Source organism: Trematomus bernacchii, unplaced genomic scaffold (genome assembly GCF_902827165.1).
Source record: "Trematomus bernacchii unplaced genomic scaffold, fTreBer1.1, whole genome shotgun sequence".
In the NCBI taxonomy this organism is placed as follows: Eukaryota; Metazoa; Chordata; class Actinopteri; order Perciformes; family Nototheniidae; genus Trematomus; species Trematomus bernacchii.
In genome coordinates, this window is record NW_022987477.1 from 5,693,094 (window position 1) to 5,712,817 (window position 19,724).

Genomic DNA, 19,724 nt, shown 5'->3' on the forward strand with positions numbered 1-19,724 from the left:
GGGTTTTTATTGGTCTACTTCATGTTATGTTATATAAAAACATTAAAGAATTGAAACATAATATGAAACTATATTAATACCACTGGTGGAATGTAACAAGATACAATTTGGATGTACTTTTTGTAGAATAATGCTACTTTTAATTTGTCAATCTTCTGGAAAATCGTAAATGTTGAAGCAAGGGTTCTAGATGTAAAGCCTGATTATAAAAGAACACATAATATCCTCTTATGTCAAATAATGTAGTTTCTGTGTAGAAATATTTGAGTGTGTTTATTTTGGGTACACTTATTATAGAACTTATATAGGAGCTGAAGTTGATCTTCAGGATTGCAACTCTACTCCATCAGATTTCAAAGAGAAATATTGCACTTTTACTCAACATTTATTTTACACAAAACATTGTTCTTCCAATTGCCATGAATGGAGCATGGAGACACTGAGTTCTGTAAGCCAATGGCTGTTAAGTGGAGGAGGGGCTTTGTCGGGCTGTCAGCCAATGGCTGTTTAGAAGGAGCTAAGCTCAGTAAACTTGGTGACCCTTTCCCTTGCTTGCTGTGTCCGCAGAATATCATGCATTGAGGAAACTGGTCTGTTTTTCAGCTTTTGTGTGTATTTTTCTGTACAAACTGATGCTTTTTATCATTACATATTAAATCGGGGCTGCCCGACACGAGATGAACAACTGACACATTTGCTGCTGCTCTTACTGGAGCTTTCAGCAGAATGAGGTGTCAGGGTTTTATTACATTTAACACAATAAATGAGACAGTGTACCTTCACGTGTCTGTAAACTAAACACAGCCACCAATGCATTTGACTTGTTTTCCTATTGAAACATGCACATGACAACTGACACCACCATTGCAAGAGAACTAAATATGAAGTCTGGTGGTTAATAATTCTGTCAAACAACCCATTTTGAGTTTTATTCCGTTGACACAATAGAGAACAAAGAAAACCTGTCCACATGTCCTCGCTTGGCCCGGTGCAGCTTTGAAGTCTGATTTGGTAGCACCGTGATACCAACCCGACCAAACACGTGCTTCCATACTGGGAAGCCCCAACATCGGCTGCTGTGATTGGCCCGCTCGTTTGGCGCCTCTTAAATGTGCTGCAGCCGTAGTGGGCGGTGAATGCGAGACGGGGAGCCGTTTGAACCGTCGCTGTGCCGAGGCGGAAACATTGAAATTGGACAAATTGTGTATAGTGAGGGTGAGATGAAATGGTGTTATATATATCTACAAACACTGTGCCTTTTATGAAGCCTGGTTTAGAGTACTGTAACGTCTGCTTTTATTCTGTTTGCCGACTCTAAAGCCGTAAAGCCGGCAAAGTGTTTCGCTCCTTCCTCTCTGAGCTAACTGCTAGTTAGCTGCCGAGCTAACAGCTAGCCGGAAAACAGGCAGCTAATACCCAACACAAAAGACGACTTTCCCCGGTCATTTATATCCAGAATCACTCTGTTGAATGAGGACTGAACCTCCTGTGCAGGTAAGAGGAGCTGTCAGTGTTGCCGTCTCTTATTTACAGCGCCTTTGTTGCGATGGTCTGCTCTGGATGCTTTGTTGGAGGTCTCAATCTTTGTTAACTAACTGTTAGCTACCTCGCCGGTGCCACAGTTGTTATCCCCGTCAAAATATATCCCCCTTGTAAATAACTTTGTTTTAAAGAGTAAACTGTATCTTCAATATGAGATTAGGATTAAACTGTTTATTTTCCAAGTAAACAGCAGGGACTTAAAACTTGACACCAGGTATCTATCGTAAGCTTGAATGTGTTGTTTGTTGCTAGCTCTGGTTGATGCTTTTCTTATGCAAATGATTTTTTTGTGTGTCACCATTAACTGTCTTCTAGACACGTGTCATGTATATTCAGGTAATGAGGGAGAGCATCGATCTGTTTGAAGGGTCATTTTGAAACTAGGGCGCCATTTATATATATATATATATATTTAAAAAAAAAGTGATTAATAATTGATATATTAATATCGGCATTGGATGTGTAATTTGAGGGATTTTCACACATTGGCTGCTCTCTGATCTATAAATTAGCCTCTGTTTGTTTATCTACAGGCCTTATTGGTAGTGATGGAAATACTTGGATACCTTGCTTAACTGGTGTAAAAATACCATAGACTGACGAATTTCCATCAGAAGTAAAAGTCCTGACTCTAAATGCTGCTAAAGTAAACTTAGAAACACCATCGTCTCCAAATACATAGGGACAGACAAAACAATCTATTTCAAAATCCTACTTAAGTAATAGTAGAAACATAGGCAAACATCCTCCTCATCACAAATCATGAATTCAAAAGGCTACAAAGGTAAAAGTAGAAATATTAGTCTATAGAAATACTCCACTCGCAAGTAGAAGTCCTGATTCAGTAAAATAAAAAAATGTTATTGTCCAAAAGTACTGCATCACAAGTCAAAATGATACCAAAGTCAAAATACTATAGTATCAAAATATTATGTTTTTTTTCTTGTACAGTTTGGTAAAACTCCTTGATACAAATGTGGATTTGGTCATATTAGGTTATATAAATACCATTTTTAAGTTATTTTAAATACTTCAAGACAGGTACATTATTACAAAATGCTACTAAAGTAGAAATATGAAGTCTAAAAGTACTCCTGTCACAAGTGAAGGTCCTTAATTCAAATTCTATTTCAGCAAAAGTGAGAATTTCCTAGTCTCATAATCCGTTACAAGAAAATATCCTGATTTTGAGGCATTTGTTTGTGGTGCTGATAGGTTATTCTGGGATGTGGTTCTATTCGGTCCACACGTTTTCTATCAGTGAGGGTAGACTAGATAGACATCATTTTGGTTGGTTTAGTATAATGTGTTCTGCCAGTGCAGTTTGCGATATCTATTACAATCTGACACATCTCTTACCAGCATGTCTCCATGACACTAAATGAAAGTGCTTGATCTCAATAGATCTTGTTGCTACACCTAGACAGATGGCTTTTGTAATTTGAACACTAAGAAGGGCTAGGAAAAACCCTGTCACCTGTATTTGAATACAAACATGTTGACCCATGAAGAAGAACTGAGTGGAAGCTGCTTTTATTTTAATTTTGAGGGAAGTTCCACATATCTGAATCACAGCCCAGTTTTCTTTCACTTACAAAAGAAAATACAATGAAATTCAATGGAAGTACAGTCTCTGAAGTAGTGAAACAATCTACAAATGCCTCACATTTACGGAAAACATATTTTGTAAGAGATTAAGTCTAATCTAATGGCCGGGGACAACAGCTGGAAATTAGCCATGTTGGCTAAAACTGCCCCATTTATGTTTTTTTGTGACAGTTGATCAATGGGGACTGTCCAAGACACTATAAACAAATAAACTAAACACACAATATGAACAAAATGTAAAAGATTCAGCCAACTTTTAATTTAACTGATTTTTCGGTTTTCTTTAGCTAAATAACACATATGTGGGCATATACACTTTATTTTTTCTCTTGGAATAACATTTAAAAACAATAAGAGTATTTTTATTTGTTCCTCTAAAGTAGCTCTGATATGGTGTTGTTTGGTATTAACAATTAGGGGGAAATCTGGCTGCCATTGTTAAGTTTCAGGAATATTGTGCTTGTTGTAAAACTGGATAAATATCTATTGCTGTGTAGCAGACATGCGGCTGGTGGAACTGGAGTTAATCAAAAGCTGGGTCATGATGTTGGTATCCTCATGTTAGCCCCACAATATATACCAGATCTATAAGACTGAAACGATGCACATCAATAATAATTGCTATAATAGGCTTTTTTGCAATAAGTAATCCCTGTACAGAGGTTTCAGTCACCCTTAAAACAAATGATAATACTTACAGGGTTCTTACGGTCATTAAAAACCTGGAAAAGTCATGAGAATTCAAAATGCCAATTCCAGGTCCTGGAAAAGTTATGGAAAACAACATTTTTCCCAAAGTTTTGGAAAAGTCATGGAAATGTAACTAAAGTTGCATCAAATATAATTTATGTTTTATCTCATCGCTACAATAGTAATACTATAATGATAATACATACTGTATCGTATCGTATAGTAATGAAACGTAAAATGGCATTTAACTGTCGAGGTGTTTTGCTGGTGAGAGATTGGAGTGGCTTTAGCGTGTCGAAGCTAGTAAGCCAACTATTGGATTTGTTTTAGATAGGCACAACATGTTTCATATGCAGACCTGTTCCATGTTAAAATAAACCATTTTCAGTGGTACGCTGAGAAAGAGTTATTTTTTTGGTCATGGAAAGTTAGGTGAAGGTCATGGAGAAGTCATTGGTGAAAAAGTGTATGAACCCTGTACTTAGGAAAGGAAAAGTTAATACAACTATTAAAACATGCAACAAAGAGGCTAACAATACAGAACAAGGGTATTACAACTAAATATGAATTTGTTTATTGAAGAAATATTAACAGTTTATAAAATCCATAAAACATACAACATAGAGGCTCACTATACAGGACATGCCAATTAAATAAACATCGTAAAATTAAATACATACATATTACTAGGGCTGTCAGTCGATTAAAATATTTAATCGCGATTAATCGCATGATTGTCCATAGTTAATCGCAAATTAATCGCACATTTTTTATCTGTTCTAAATGTACCTTAGAGGGATATCTTTCAAGTTTTTAATACTCTTATCAACATATGAGTGGACAAATATGCTTTATATGTTTGTTTATTATCATTTGAACAATGACAAATATTCTCATGAATATTAAACACAACAACCTCTGAACATTACAAATATTCGCCTCAATTCAACCGTGTGTGTGTGTGTGTGTGTGTGTGTGTGTGTGTGTGTGTGTGTGTGTGTGTGTGTGTGTGTGTGTGTGTGTGTGTGTGTGTGTGTGGTGTGTGTGTGTGGTGTGTGTGTGTGTGTGTGGTGTGTGTGTGTGTGTGTGTGTGTGTGTGTGTGTGTGTGTGTGTGTGTGTGTGTGTGTGTGTGTGTGTGTGTGTGTGTGTGGTGTGTGTGTGTGTGGTGTGTGTGTGTGTGTGTGTGTGTGTGTGTGTGTGTGTGTGTGTGTGTGATGTGTGTGTGTGTGGTTTGTGTGTGGGTGGTGTGTGTGTGTGTGTGTGTGTGTGGCTAGCTATGTGCAGCTCAAGGCATATATGCTCGAATGGGAGCTGCCTGGACGCTGCAATAATGTTGCGCGTACTGAGTGTGCTGACTTTTCGTACAATGTCACACTGTCTGGCTACCTGCATAAAGTCAAGTGCTCGGCGCAGTTGTCGGCGAAATGTCATTGAAACAGCTCCTTATATCCGTTAGCGCAGCTAGCTAGCACCAGATGCTAACAACAACAACAACACGTAAGGTGTGCCTCGCTCGCGCGAGTCGCGCCACACATACACACTCCCTCCCGGTCCTCCCGATGGCCAGTCCGGGCCTGCCAGTGAGCGTGGAAGTGTGGTCTGCCACAAGCGGGCGGCAGGAGCAATTGAGCCGGGCTGTCAGCATCAGCTTGTCGATGGTATTTAATGTCGCGTTTCCACTACACGGCCTCGCTCGGCCCCGCTCGGCATGGCTGGGCCTCGTTAGGACTGGCTCACTTTATGGCGCATTTCCATTACAGTTTAGGAACTGGGGCAGTATCTATAGTAACGCAGTGTAGGCGGAGCCGTGACGTGATCTTCAGAGAACCCCAGAAAAACAACACAGCCGTTAGCTGTTAGCACTCAGAGCTCACAGCTCGTCATATATGTTCAGAAACTAGACAAAAGTTAAACAAGTACAAACCACAGACTGCCTGTGTCATGGTGAATACAGTCGCTGCTTTATTTATGTCTGTATAGGCCGTTGTTGCGAGTGTGGACGGTCGGAGCATATACTGCGTTAGCTTAGCCAATCTCCATTTAGAAAACACGCATTTTAAAAGGTTTTTCCCCTGCCGTCTGTCTGCAGACTTGACAAAGCATTAATTCATGGTTTTTACTAACCGGTATCAGTATGTTGTTACTTCGGCATCATTTTGAAATGTGTATTACAATTAAATCACGGTCAAATATGTCCATCTTGTTGTAGTTGTTGCCCCCTTGCCAGCGACGCTCTCTCTAGTTTAGCATACTCAGCCCGACTCAGCCTCGTTGCCTCTGGCCCTGGCCCCACGATTTTATGAGGCCAGAAAAACTGTGAATTAGGACCCGCCGGCCGGTACTAGGCCAAGTGGAAACGCAACCAAAGACGGGCCGCTGACGTCACAGCCCTCTTAAACCGGGCTGCGGGCTGTAGTGGAAACGCGCCATTACACTAGATGCGCTCTGAAACTACGGCGGCCGAGGACAAAAAATACACATGCGTTAATCGCGTTAAAATAATTAGTGGCGTTAATTTTTTTTGCGTTAACGCGTTATTAACGCGTTAACTTGACAGCCCTACATATTACATATCAAAAAGATAGCGACACTGCAATTTATTTTAATTTTTATTGCTGACAGATTCTAATTCAGTTTTAACCCATAAGGACCCAACGTGACACGGGTGTCACATGAACTTTAAATGTTCTGGAAAGTTCCTTATACAGCTTTAGCCTTTATTTTATCTCATGAAGTCCCCAAGTGACACACCCTGAACAGTCTGGTGGGTCCTGGTCCAGGACATGTGATTTTGTGTTCCCATAACAACATGTCCTGATGTCCAAGAGGTCCATGTGCCGGACTAACACATGTGACAGAACTAGCTACATTGCAAAAGCTTTTGTTGTTGTTGCTAAAGGTAAAATTCAAGCCATTTAAGAATTTAAATGCTTACATAACATGTCCTTTATTACATTTAACCTCTTGTGGAAACATTTCTTGATCAAATTGATATGAAACAAATGAGACAAACATCGCTGTGACACTGATGTCACATCGGGACTTTAACCCTAAACTTTCACAGTAAACCCAAAGTGACATATATGCACAATTTAGAAATATTATTATGATCTGCTCAGTTAATTTAGCTGATTCAATTATATTTAGTTAATATATTCTTTATTCTTCAATTCAAAGAATGTTCATTCTTCAATTCAAAGAATGTTCAAACTAATTGAAACCAAAAAATCATCCTCATTAATTAAGTTATAAATAAGAGTTATTTTACCATTAAAGCCCAATGTGACATGTCACATTTCAGATATTTGACACTAGGGGGGGTTACTTGTCAGAAATGTGGTCGATTTAGTCTAAATTATGTTCCCCTTAATTTCCCCAAAAGTAGAAATGGGTCTGGATTCTTATGGGTTAATTGACCCATGGCTTAAATAAGTTGTAAATAAAGTGTATGTGGCTTTTCTTTAATGGTTGCTGGGATGGTGTTCCATATTTGTACATAAGACAAGCATTTTCATGTTTCTTGTAAAAGCGATGTGTGAAAAACAGAAACTTGAATCTTCCTTGCACTCGAACTGCAGGTTAAAGATGGTGCTGACAGGGAAGCGCTCGGAGAAAGGCCCGGCATGCTGGAAGAGAAGAGTGAAGTCGGAGTACATGAGGCTGCGGCAGCTCAAGCGCTTCCGACGAGCCGACGAGGTCAAGGTTCGTCCACACACACTCCCACCTTCACACACTGCACATTTTCAGGGACCTCAGCAATATAGTCAACTAGTTCAATATCCAATGTAGAGCCATGGAGATGAAGTCACTGTTTTTACTGTGAAATGTTGCATGAAATGATGGCATATGTTTGCAGGTGGCTGACACTTTTTGTCTTTCATTCAGTTAATATGAATGTCTTTTACCTCTTCCAGAGCATGTTCAACACCAACCGTCAGAAAATCATAGATAGCACTAAAGTTTTGAATCAGGAGTGGGAGACCAGGCGAATCCAACCAGTGCACATCATGACGTCCGTTGGCTCTTTGAGAGGCACCCGGGAGGTCGGTGGATTCACATCATCCTCAGTACTCTAGTAGACAAAAGGTTTATCCACAAACGGTGGAATGAACCTAACGCCTCTGAAGGTTTGAGGTGTAAATCTTCTCTCTGATTCTCTGTGCAGTGCACGGTGGACAGCGGCTTCTCGGAGTTCCCTCGGCAGGTCATCCCCCTGAAGACCCTCAACGCCGTGGCCTCAGTCCCCGTGATGTACTCCTGGTCCCCCCTGCAGCAGAACTTCATGGTGCGCATGTCTGCATGTAGTGGAAAATGTTCTTTATAGAAGTTTTGTGCCTAGTAGTAGAAGTGAAACATGACAGCAGTGATTGGTCAGCTGTCTGTGTGTGTCAGGGTTCCCTTGGTCAAATATTATGTGTTTTATTATTGAGCTTGATAACAGTTGATAGGAAGGCTATATAAAGATTGACACCATCAAGGCATGTAGATTTAGGTTTTATTGAGAAGTCAGTTTTTTCAAAGAAATAAGAATGAATATTACGTAATATTCTGCGATGACTCTAACACAACAAATATTAAGGCTTAATGCTGCGGTCACACCGAACGCGATGCGAATATTCGCATCGCTCTAAACGCTGGAGTTTCACCGCGGCTGCCAGCTGTGTTTACTCGCATCATTCAAACAAGACGCGCTGGCTCGGGAGCTACAACTACAACAAATGAACATATTTTACCGTGATTAAATTGTAATACACGTTTCTAAATGATGCCGAAGTAACAACATACTGATACCGGTTAGTAACAACCATGAATTAATGCTTTGACAAGTCTGCAGACAAGACGGCAGGCGAAACACCATTTAAAATGCTTGTTTTCTGAATGAAGATCGGGTCGACCAGGCTAAGCTAACGTTGTCTATGCTCATTCCACACTCATAACAACGGCCTACAGACATAAATAAACCAGCGACTGTATTCGCCATGACACAGACAGTCTGTGGTGTGTACTTGTTTAACTTTTGTCCAGTTTCTGAACAGATATGAGGAGCTGTGAGCTCTGTGTGCTAACGGCTGATGTTGTGTGGTTGAACGTCAGTGACGGCAGGCTGAGATCCTCACCGCTGATTGGCTTCCGCGAGAACGCGTCACGTGAATTTGACGCTCGAGTTGAAAAAATTGAACTCTCGCGTTTAACGCGGCATGTTCAATCGCGTGATTCACGCCGCGTCCACCGCTTCATGCGCGCCGTCGGAGCGAATTCGCGTCTGTCCGCATCTCTACATTGACTTTACATGTAATCGCGCCGCCCCCAAACATCGCATCGCGTCCGGTGTGAACGCAGCATAAGGCCTACATATTCTCATAAAATAAAAAATAAAAAAACGAAAAACTTTACTAATTTGCTTTTCTATAGTGCATTACATAAAAAATGATACTAGAATAAATGAAAAGATAACCCATTACCTGACTCATTTCATTTTGGGTCACTCTTCACTTGTTCCTGGTCAAAGTATGGTGAATCCCGGGTGTGTGTGACATGTTTGTTTTCTTCAGGTGGAGGATGAGACGGTGCTCCATAACATCCCCTACATGGGAGACGAGATCCTGGACCAGGACGGGACTTTCATAGAAGAACTCATCAAGAACTACGACGGCAAAGTCCACGGAGACAGAGGTGAGGGCAAGGGGGCGTGAACAATGCATGCTGCTGCATTAAATGTTACTGTGGGAACATTTTATTGACGGTTTAAGGAACAAAATAGCTTTTTAGCACACACACAGAAGTAGACATCCAGCTTAGAACAAGGAGTTGGACAAAGTTAACAATTTAGCTTTAAATATATACACAAAGGCTTCAGGAAGTAAAAGATTGAAGACATTTAAAGCTTATCTGACAACTAAACTCTGCACAGCAGTTTCTAAATCTACAAGATCATGTAAAAAATCTGTAAAACTCAAAATGCCTGCAGTGCAAATAGTAGTAGTTTTACTTTTCCCTGTGACATCCAAACGCATACTTTCCTGCTGAAAAGACATTGTTGTGTTTGGCAGAGTGCGGCTTCATCAACGATGAGATATTCGTGGAGTTGGTCAGCGCTCTCTCGCAGTACAGTGACAACGAGGACGATGAGGAGGAGGAGCAGGACTTCAAGGTGGAGAAGGTGGTGAAGGTGGAGCTGTGTGACAGCAAGGAACATCCAGAGGACCCGCGCAAAGACGAACTCATCAACAATGACAGTAAGTCCCTCACTGAGGGGCTATTGCAACTGCAATATGATTCACTTTTTGTAGGGATTGATCCATTTTTTATTCATAATTCTCATTATCAATGTTACATTAAATTGATTATGCTGTGATTCTTTGATTTTTTCCCCTCAAACAAATCTGTTTTGCAAGGTCTATAGAATACAATTAGTAGGCAATTAATATCTGTGCAGCTCTACTATACTTTGTTAGCCTTTAAAAATGTAAGTAGATTCTGTCGCACTTTTAATTAACATTTAAGAAAGAGACGGACCTAAATCTAATTGAAGTTCTGCAACAGGGAAATGTATGGATATAACTTAATAAAGGAATGTAAACATGCTTATTTACTGACGACAGATGTATTTCTTCACGGTTAAGAAATAAAATGACATGTGCTGTTTTTTTAACACTTACAATGTTTTATTTCTCCTTAAACGCCTTTTTTATAGTGAAACCACTCATTTGGTAAGTTGACATTTAACAGGGGTTTTGTGAGTTTTGTTCCCTGATGGAAATGTTACGTCTCCAGGCCGAAGCAGTAGTGACGGCAGCAAGAAGTTTCCCTCTGACAAGATCTTTGAAGCCATCTCCTCCATGTTCCCTGACAAAGGCTCCACTGAGGAGCTCAAAGAGAAGTGAGTGGCTTTGTCTGTCTGGGAGTGTGTGAAAATAACAGGGACACGATGATTTTGTACTGTAACGATATGAAGGCGCTTCTCAGGATTTTAGAAACTTATAAATATGCACACACATTACTCATATATAATCCATCCAAGGCAGAACAAATAACAGCATTATACGTGTAAATTAATCTATTAAAAAAAAAAAAAAAAAAGTAATGAAGTAGCAGCCAGTAGTTTAAATTGCAGTTATTTAACAACAGTGTACACATCATTTGCAACATAACATCCAGTGTGAATATACAACGATTCCTCTGAGAAAGATTCTTCCTTTGGAAAATGTATTTCAGTCAGCTTGCAGCTTTGATTTCTGCGTGTGTGCGTCAGGTACAAGGAGCTGACGGAGCAACAGCTGCCCGGAGCGTTGCCTCCTGAGTGCACGCCTAACATCGACGGTCCCAACGCTCGCTCTGTGCAGCGCGAGCAGAGTCTTCACTCCTTCCACACGCTGTTCTGCAGACGCTGCTTCAAATACGACTGCTTCCTCCACCGTCAGTACACACACACACACACACACACACACACACACACACACACACACACACACACACACCACTCCTCAGAACTAACATGGAGCGATTGATCCATTGATAATTTCTCATGACTTTAAATATAAGGTATAATGATGCATTGATACAATAAGCTGGATTGTTTTAAGCCAAATTATTATCTATTCAGTTTTTTTCTATGTCCTTTAGCTTTCCATGCAACTCCAAACACGTATAAGCGCAAGAACCTGGAGAACCTGGTGGATAGTAAGCCCTGCGTCATGGACTGCTACATGTACCTGGTACAGGTGAGTCGCTCTTAGCACATATGATCATCTTTCCATGGCAAAATCCGTTTTTCAAACCATGCTAAAATATCAGAGGGTCTTCATTCCAACCATGTATAACTCTTTCAATAACATAATATAAAACTACTTTTAATGACCTTTTTTCACTTTTTTTATTGTATATTATACTATACTCTATTACTTTTTTAGAACATACTATAATTTCACTTTTGACTATCTTCATCCATCTTTGTAATATGGTGAGGCATGCTTGCGCCTGTAACTGCATTCATAGTAAGAGTCTTATCCCAGAACAAAATAACATGGATTTATTTGGGAATATTTCAAACGCTTTCTTAATCTCGCTCTGAACTGAATACATTTGATATTTTAAACTGAAGTATTACCTGATGAAATATTATGTCCTGCTGTGATCTCTCAGGATGGGTTGGTGAGGGAGTACCCGGCCGGAGTGGTTTCAGATCAGGTCAAGACGCCCTGCAAACGCTCCGTGGGTCGTCGCCGCGGACGACTGCCGAACGGCCGGCCCAGCACCCCCTCCCTCTCCTCGGAAACCAAAGACACAGACAGCGACCGGGAGGGCAGCAAGGAAGACGAGCGAGACAACGAACAGGACAACGAACAGGACAACGAACAGGACAACGAACAGGACAACCATCAGGACAACCATCAGGACAACGATCATGACAACGAGCAGGAAATGGAGCAAGAAAACGGGGGAGAAAATGATAAAGACGACGATGACAAGAAGAATGAAAACACAAGCAGCTCAGGTACTCACTCGTAACATTAAGCTGCCATTAAAGTTGATGTCCTTGTTAGCCAAAAAACATCTATGTCCGTTCCTAGGAAAACCACGGTCCGTCTTTTTAGAATTTCTTAAAGGCTACATTCTTAATTTCTACAGGTTCTCTTTAATGTAAATAAACATCACGGAATCTCTGAAACTAATCATTATTTTACTAAATAATTATCCTAAAATACAACTGAATACGTTGTAATATACATTTTTATCTTGTAGTACAATGTGCACATTTTTACTTAAATATTTCATTTTATATTTTGCACATTTTCACTTTGACTCGTCTTTATATATCATTTTTATTTTATAAAGCACTCTCAAAGTTCCCTTGCAGAGTTAAAACGTAGCCCCTGGTTTAGTTTCTTAGGGTGCATTCACACCTAATAGTCCGCTTCTCTGGTGCGCACCAGACCACAGTTTGTTACATTGTTTCATTTTTCAGAAGGTTCGGTTTGCGTTCACACGGGCAAAATTCAAACGAACTATAAACTTTAAACACAAGTCATGTGCTCGGAAATGCTGTTCAACAATTGGTCAGACATTAAGGGGGTACAAACGCAAATCCCGGCAATTTCTACCGGAGCCTCCGCCATGGAGCATCGGCAGGTTATTTTCATACTGTTGTTAATCTGGAGAGCATATCAACAGCAACGGCGCATATGATTATATAATCAGACAACGTGCGATACAAAACATTATAACACATATAATGAGACGTTCTGCAGTCAGGAGGGGGTTTCACCGACGGCAGGTGGCTCTGACTTTTATGTATAGTTTTTAGTTTGATAGTTGTTTTTACTTTACACGACACTGTTCAACCTGTGTTCAACACATCATTCTGCTTCACTCTTTCACTAAAGAAATGAAGACCCCCGCGTTCTTGTGACACGTAAATACTACGCTTCCTATGTTTTGGTGCGGACTGCGTTCACACCAGCGATGAACCGCTCCAGAGTTCACTAGCAAGCGGTCCGAGACCACCTATTTTAGCGGACCAGAGTCCAGTTGTTTAGTTCACTTAAGAGGTCTCGGACTGTGTTCACACCGACCCAAATGAACCGCACCAAGCGGCTAAACGTACCAGGGTTAGATTCAACTGGACTATAAAAGGCTGGTGTGAATGCGCCCCTAGTGTCTTGGAAGGCTCTTTGTGCCCCATGGAAGTGGATAAGCTCTTTTTGCTTCTTGTGTGTGTAGAGGGTAACTCACGGTGTCAGACTCCAGTGAAGATGAAGCTGAGTGTGGAGGCTGAAGCTGTGGACTGGAGTGGAGCAGAAGCTTCTCTCTTTAGGGTTCTCATCGGGACTTACTACGACAACTTCTGTGCCATCGCACGGCTCATCGGCACGAAGACCTGCAGACAGGTGAGCCCCCGCTGACGTCTAGGTTACCATTTACTCACAGCCGGGGGGAAATTATCAGAAAGAAAATACTTTTGGGACGAGAAGTTTTACAGAGTCACCTGACAAACTGACTTAGTTATATCATTATATAGTTATATCTTTGAACTTAAGTGTGTAAGGGAAAGTTCCTGATGAACTTGTGTTCTCCTTCCTTTGTTCCTGCAGGTTTATGAGTTCAGGGTCAAGGAATCGAGCATCATTGCACGCGCTCCTGCTGAAGACGAGGACACGCCCCCGCGGAAGAAGAAGAGGAAACACAGACTTTGGGCCACTCACTGCCGGAAGATCCAGCTGAAGAAAGGTCAGAGGTCACTGCAGAACTTTACGAAAGGAAAATGAGAAGAGTTTCCATCTAGAAAAGAACCCAAACATGTTATTTAACTATTGGTTCTTTCACAGGTTTGGATTAAAAGTGTGAATAATACTAATGTATATAGAATCAATAGTATCCAGTTGTATCGGATTCAATAAGAATATCTCATTCTGAAATGAATGAGGCTTGAACCTCAGAGGATCACACATTTCTGAACTAAATGTTATCGGACTATCCAAGTCAAAGATTGACAAACACTTTTCTAAATGTATACAGTACATGTGAAATGATTTTAAGAAGATCACGGTGAAAGAAATGGATAAATGAGTGTGTTAAGTCTAGATGAATCTCTGATGTTGATGTGTTGTAGTACAATATTTGACCTCTGCATCTCTCTACAGATGGCTCATCCAATCACGTGTATAACTACCAGCCATGTGACCACCCGCGGCAGCCCTGCGACTCCTCCTGTCCCTGCGTCACCGCTCAAAACTTCTGCGAGAAGTTCTGCCAGTGCAGCTCTGAGTGTAAGCACGTGCACACACACACACACCTCAACTATATCCCTGCAGAAAGGTAATGGTAAGCTTTGCCCGTTACGTATGCAGGTCAGAACCGTTTCCCAGGCTGTCGGTGCAAAGCTCAGTGCAACACCAAGCAGTGCCCCTGCTACCTGGCGGTGAGAGAGTGTGACCCCGACCTGTGCCTGACGTGCGGCGCTGCAGATCACTGGGACAGCAAGAATGTGTCCTGCAAGAACTGCTCCATCCAGAGAGGCGCCAAGAAGGTCTTTATTTATTCACTGCACACCTTTATTAACACTTGAACATGGGAGCACAACCCACTGCGTTCAGTAGCAACATATCCTAAATGTACTCTGCAGTTGAAAAGTTTGGAAACGGCTAATGTTTATCTTTCTTTCCTTTTTTTTTAAATAATTTTAACCAAGATAAAAAACGAATTCAAACACAAATGTATTCTTTTACTTTTTAAATAGTTTTGTCTCTAGATTTTTCCAAAAAGACCCTGTATCAATGTTGTATCAAACCTTCCTACAAAATAAAAACCTTTGCATAGAGACTAGAGATGCAAAAAAAGGTGATCGGGACATCCCTAATGGAGACTTTCTACGACCTAACAGCACTTGCCACCTGTTGTAGATGTAGAGTAGACATTTCAGACATCGGACTGAAGCTGTTGTGATAGGAAATAATAAACCTTTTAAAAACCCGTTTTTTGTATTTTGTGATGTTCCTCTGTCTCTCAGCATCTGCTGCTGGCCCCCTCAGACGTGGCCGGGTGGGGCATCTTCATCAAAGAGCCGGTCCAGAAGAACGAGTTCATCTCCGAATACTGTGGAGAGGTAGGACAAATGTCTGTGTGTACAAAAGTATTTCTGCTGCAATGCCATGCACACTTTTTTTGTATACCTCTTGGATCTGCGAGAGGTATTTAAATGTTGTGGGAAAATGTATTTGCAGATTATCTCTCAGGACGAAGCAGACCGCAGAGGCAAGGTCTACGATAAATACATGTGCAGCTTCCTCTTCAACCTCAACAACGGTAAACACACTTACAGATTGAGAAACTGACCGTGTCCCTCAAACGCAGATGCCCAATACTGTTTTCTTTTCTCTGCAGACTTTGTTGTTGATGCCACAAGGAAAGGCAACAAGATACGCTTTGCCAACCATTCTGTCAACCCCAACTGCTATGCAAAAGGTGAGAAGAGCTGCCACTACAAATGAAAGCATGCATTATAAACTCAGGTGGAGCTGCGCTAACGTGTGTGTGTCCTCTGCAGTGATGATGGTGAACGGGGATCACAGGATTGGAATCTTTGCTAAGAGAGCCATCCAGACTGGAGAGGAACTTTTCTTTGACTACAGGTCAGTAATATCTAGAGTTTGATTGTCTTTTATTAAGATAATTAAAAGCTCCTAATAATATTTCAGTGTCCAGCCCCCTCTGAGTCAGTGTTAATTAAACACAGGCCATATCAATAACATATTTTATAGCATGAATGTACGGATACAATTTAAGATAACATTAATTATCAATTAATCTCAATTAATAATTTCCTCTATTAAATGCCATAAAGAGAAGTTTCCAGCGACCAAGTTTGTCATAAAAAATCTTGTTTTGTCTAAAGATATCCAGTTTTTAAATAAATTAAAAGGAAACCAGAAAATAATTCTAATGTATGTGATGCTGCAAATATCTCATTTGAGAAACGACAGAAACTAATATCAAATGAGTTGCTGATGAAATCTTGTTTAGAGATGTTAGCCTCTGCTTGAATCATACCACATTTTGTCTAATGAATACAAATATTTGAAACTCATATCTCTTTTTAAGCGGACCCTTCCTGCACCACTTTATTTCCAATGATTTCAATAAAAAGAGGTTTCAAACCTGAGCAACTGTTGGGTCAGAGCTACCCCGTTGCTCCTGATAATCTGAGGGAACAGACCCGCTCAGACGTCCTGATCTAACGTGGTGTGTGTGTGTGTGGCAGGTACAGCCAGGCGGACGCTCTGAAGTACGTCGGAATCGAGCGGGAGCTAGAGATGGCCTAACGGAAGCTCTACCTCCCGAGGATCGCCAACACAAAGGCCTTACACTCAAACACAACACCCCTTCCATTCAGGAAACCAGGACGACTTGCAAAATGCTAGAGAGCTTCAGGCAAACTGGGAATATTTGAAGCAGAATTTTTATGCAGTTTTTTTTTTTACACAAAAAAGGCTTTTCATATATTTTTTGCTTCTTGTGATTTTTCAACAAATCTTCCTCTTCTGTGGAGACCGGCTTTATGAATCTTCCCTGAGCTGGAGCTCGTCTACGAACTGACTCTCATTTGTCGTTTTTTGTAATCTGAACTGTAAATGTTCTACAGTGTGAAACCCTATGCCGTCTGTTTGGAACGGGTTCATTAGTTTTAGCTTCAGGGACCAAAAACATCCACCAGCCGCTTTCACACCACGGCCTGGACTCGTTTTGCGATTTTAGTTTCAGTGTTTTTATACGGTGTGAATTACCGGATCACTGTCTGTAAATCAGGAGGCCTTCGCTAAGTCTCACCAGATCAATACAGATTTCTAGGGCTGCACAGACATGTTTTCATTGTGATAACCTCTAAATCACTCGATGCCGACGTACTTCAGAGCGTCCGCCTGGCTGTATCAAAGTCATGCCAAACATTGACTGGCTCTCCGTCGTATATTAACTAAATATACAGGAGTTTTGACAGTTGGTTGGACAAAATATTGCATTTCAAACATTTATCAATAATGGAAACATGTACTTATTGCAGCCCTAGGTTTAGTTAGTGGACAATTGTTGACTTGTGTTTATATTTAGTAAGAACAGTTTGGTATGAGACGTGATGAAGAGTATATCTTCTACTGATTTCTTTGTTTGGTTTTTAATATTTGAAACGGCTGATGCAAAAACTGGATTAAAAGCTGATGGAGAATAAGTGCTGGATATATACGAAAGTATATATCCAGCACTAATTCTTAAATTAGTTTTAGCGGCATCTTCTATAATTAAAATGCCTCCAGTTTGATCATTCAATGTTTCTGTTAAACACCAGCCAATGTGACCTTGTCTCAGATATCTTTCTGAGGGTGGGTTGATTTTCAACAGCTTGAAAGTGGCCTCCATGTTTCTGTTACCGACTCTGCTTTGTGATGCTGCATTCAGGTGCTAACGTGAAAACACAAAACCAGCACTACTTGACCACGAAACTCAACCCACCAGAGAAACACTTTGAACCTTTCTGTCTGTACTTTAAGCTTCATGTCGTGTGCATGTGCTGCTCTCCTCTGAGCCGCGCTGCTTTTTTTTTGCTTTTTTTCAAACTCAACCAAAACACACGGATACTGATGAAGGTTTTTATTCATTGTTTTTGTCATCTCTCATTATTGAAGTTTTCCCAGCAGCACCGTGCTCTACTCTCAAGAACTCGGTCCAGTTTGTTTTCTACATCTCTGCCCCTTGTTTGGTTCGATTCAGGTTGTTTTCAGTCCACAGACTTCACCGTAGTGAGCTAGATCTGTCTGTAGAACATGCAGAATGAAACATTCCTGGCGGCTTTTTATACATTCAGCAGCATACTGAACATTGAGGTTGTCATCCTGCTAAAAAGCAGTATTTTCCTGGCAGCAAAAGAAATAATTTATCATGGCTTAATATTATTCTTTATTTTTAAGATCTGTCAGTATCTGCAAGCAACCAATGGACCAAAACTAAAATAAGTACAATTTCTAATAATGTAAGATGGTAAATCTCCACATTTGATAAGGTCGGTTAGATTTTCCATTTTGTATTTAAGTAAACAGCTATAGGCTAGTAATCATTAGTAAAATTGATGCCAGTTAATTTTCTGTTAATTATTTCTTACAACAAACACGATAATGATGAGATCTTGAGTTTCGAGTAGAGCACAGTGACGGGAAAGTTTTCTCACTTGTTTAAAGTCTTTGTAGATGTTTGACCCTGCGCTGTGCCTTGAGTCCTAAACTCACCAGTCTACAGTCCTATAAATCAGCCAGTCTGATGAATTACTTTCTGCATGATGAAGAGAAAACGACCTCTGACTGTACTGCCTCCATGTGATGTCCAATCACTATAAATATTTTTCCTCTTGTTAAATAAGCCTTTTTACCAACGTGCAAACAATCACACTTTGACTGTCTCTTTTTTCTGATGTGAATACTGGTGCTTAAAGGAAAACCAGACTGCCCGGCGTCTGGCCCACGTGAAGCAATACCAGCCTCCTCTTCCTCCCTTTCCTACTTTAAACCTGTAGTTTATAACAATCTTTAAGGAGACAGACAGAGGGACGTCTCGTGGTGCTCTAGTGTCTGTGGGTGACTATCAGGGCTCTGAAACCTGGTGCTCTTTGGCTTCCAAACAGTCAAATCCGGGAATTGTTCCAGGTGGAGATTTTCCACATATTTTTTTTCACATTATTGTGCGTTAAAATTGTGAATACGATGTTCTGACTACAACCATGTGACCCGAAAGTGTGAATATTTCAAATGGAAATGTGTAGGAACCCTTAAGTCTTTTTTAGAACATCACAAACCATTTACTGGTGATCCCAGTGTTACTGCTTTCCTCACAGTGTGGATGCATTTAATTGGGCTGCGAAAGCATTTAAAGACCATATTAACTAAGATTATCCAAAATCAAAGCCCACAGCAGCTGCTTTCAGAGAAATCAGTTTTATTACAAACCAGCAACTTTTAAACATGTTGTACATATTTAAAAGTGGCTGGTTTGTGTGAGACTGAACACACACTGTTTCTACATGTGTCTGAAAGTGTTAATGTTGGCCAAAGGCTGGTTAAATGTCTCCATAATATTCTTAAAATGGTCAAAACAAGTGTTACCCAGCCCTTGTTATGGTCGAAACTGCAGGTTATTTAACACCGTTAGCCTGCGTTAACTTTTCTCTTTTCTTCTTGTCAAACCAGGACCACTTTTTTTCCTCCGATGACACAGGTGCTGAATTTGTAATGTTTACAGGGAATTTGTTGTTCAAAGTGATGCAGATTAAAATATTATAAATGTTTGTTTTGTGTCTGTTTGAATTTACACTAACAAAACCTATTTTAACAGGAAGAAAGTTCTA

General features: G+C 40.5%; 1 protein-coding gene across 2 annotated transcripts; it reads left to right on the forward strand.

Annotated features, from left to right (window-relative positions):
* The first annotated feature begins 1,128 nt into the window (after window positions 1-1,128).
* On the forward strand, window positions 1,129-19,664 carry ezh2 (enhancer of zeste 2 polycomb repressive complex 2 subunit). Of its 2 annotated transcripts, none has more exons than XM_034147243.1 (19): window positions 1,129-1,215; window positions 7,420-7,543; window positions 7,756-7,884; window positions 8,007-8,126; window positions 9,394-9,514; window positions 9,892-10,077; window positions 10,616-10,721; window positions 11,094-11,257; window positions 11,465-11,562; window positions 11,984-12,335; window positions 13,562-13,728; window positions 13,933-14,068; window positions 14,482-14,607; window positions 14,689-14,867; window positions 15,348-15,443; window positions 15,562-15,643; window positions 15,722-15,802; window positions 15,885-15,969; window positions 16,599-19,664. In XM_034147243.1, exons 2-19 carry the CDS (start codon window positions 7,427-7,429, stop codon window positions 16,657-16,659), a joined length of 2,406 nt encoding a protein of 801 aa, XP_034003134.1. In that variant the 5' UTR covers window positions 1,129-1,215; window positions 7,420-7,426; the 3' UTR covers window positions 16,660-19,664. The 2 variants fall into 2 exon arrangements, with proteins under 2 accessions (XP_034003134.1, XP_034003141.1); XM_034147250.1 differs by lacking the exon at window positions 1,129-1,215 and adding an exon at window positions 1,226-1,494.
* Window positions 19,665-19,724: the final 60 nt, after the last annotated feature.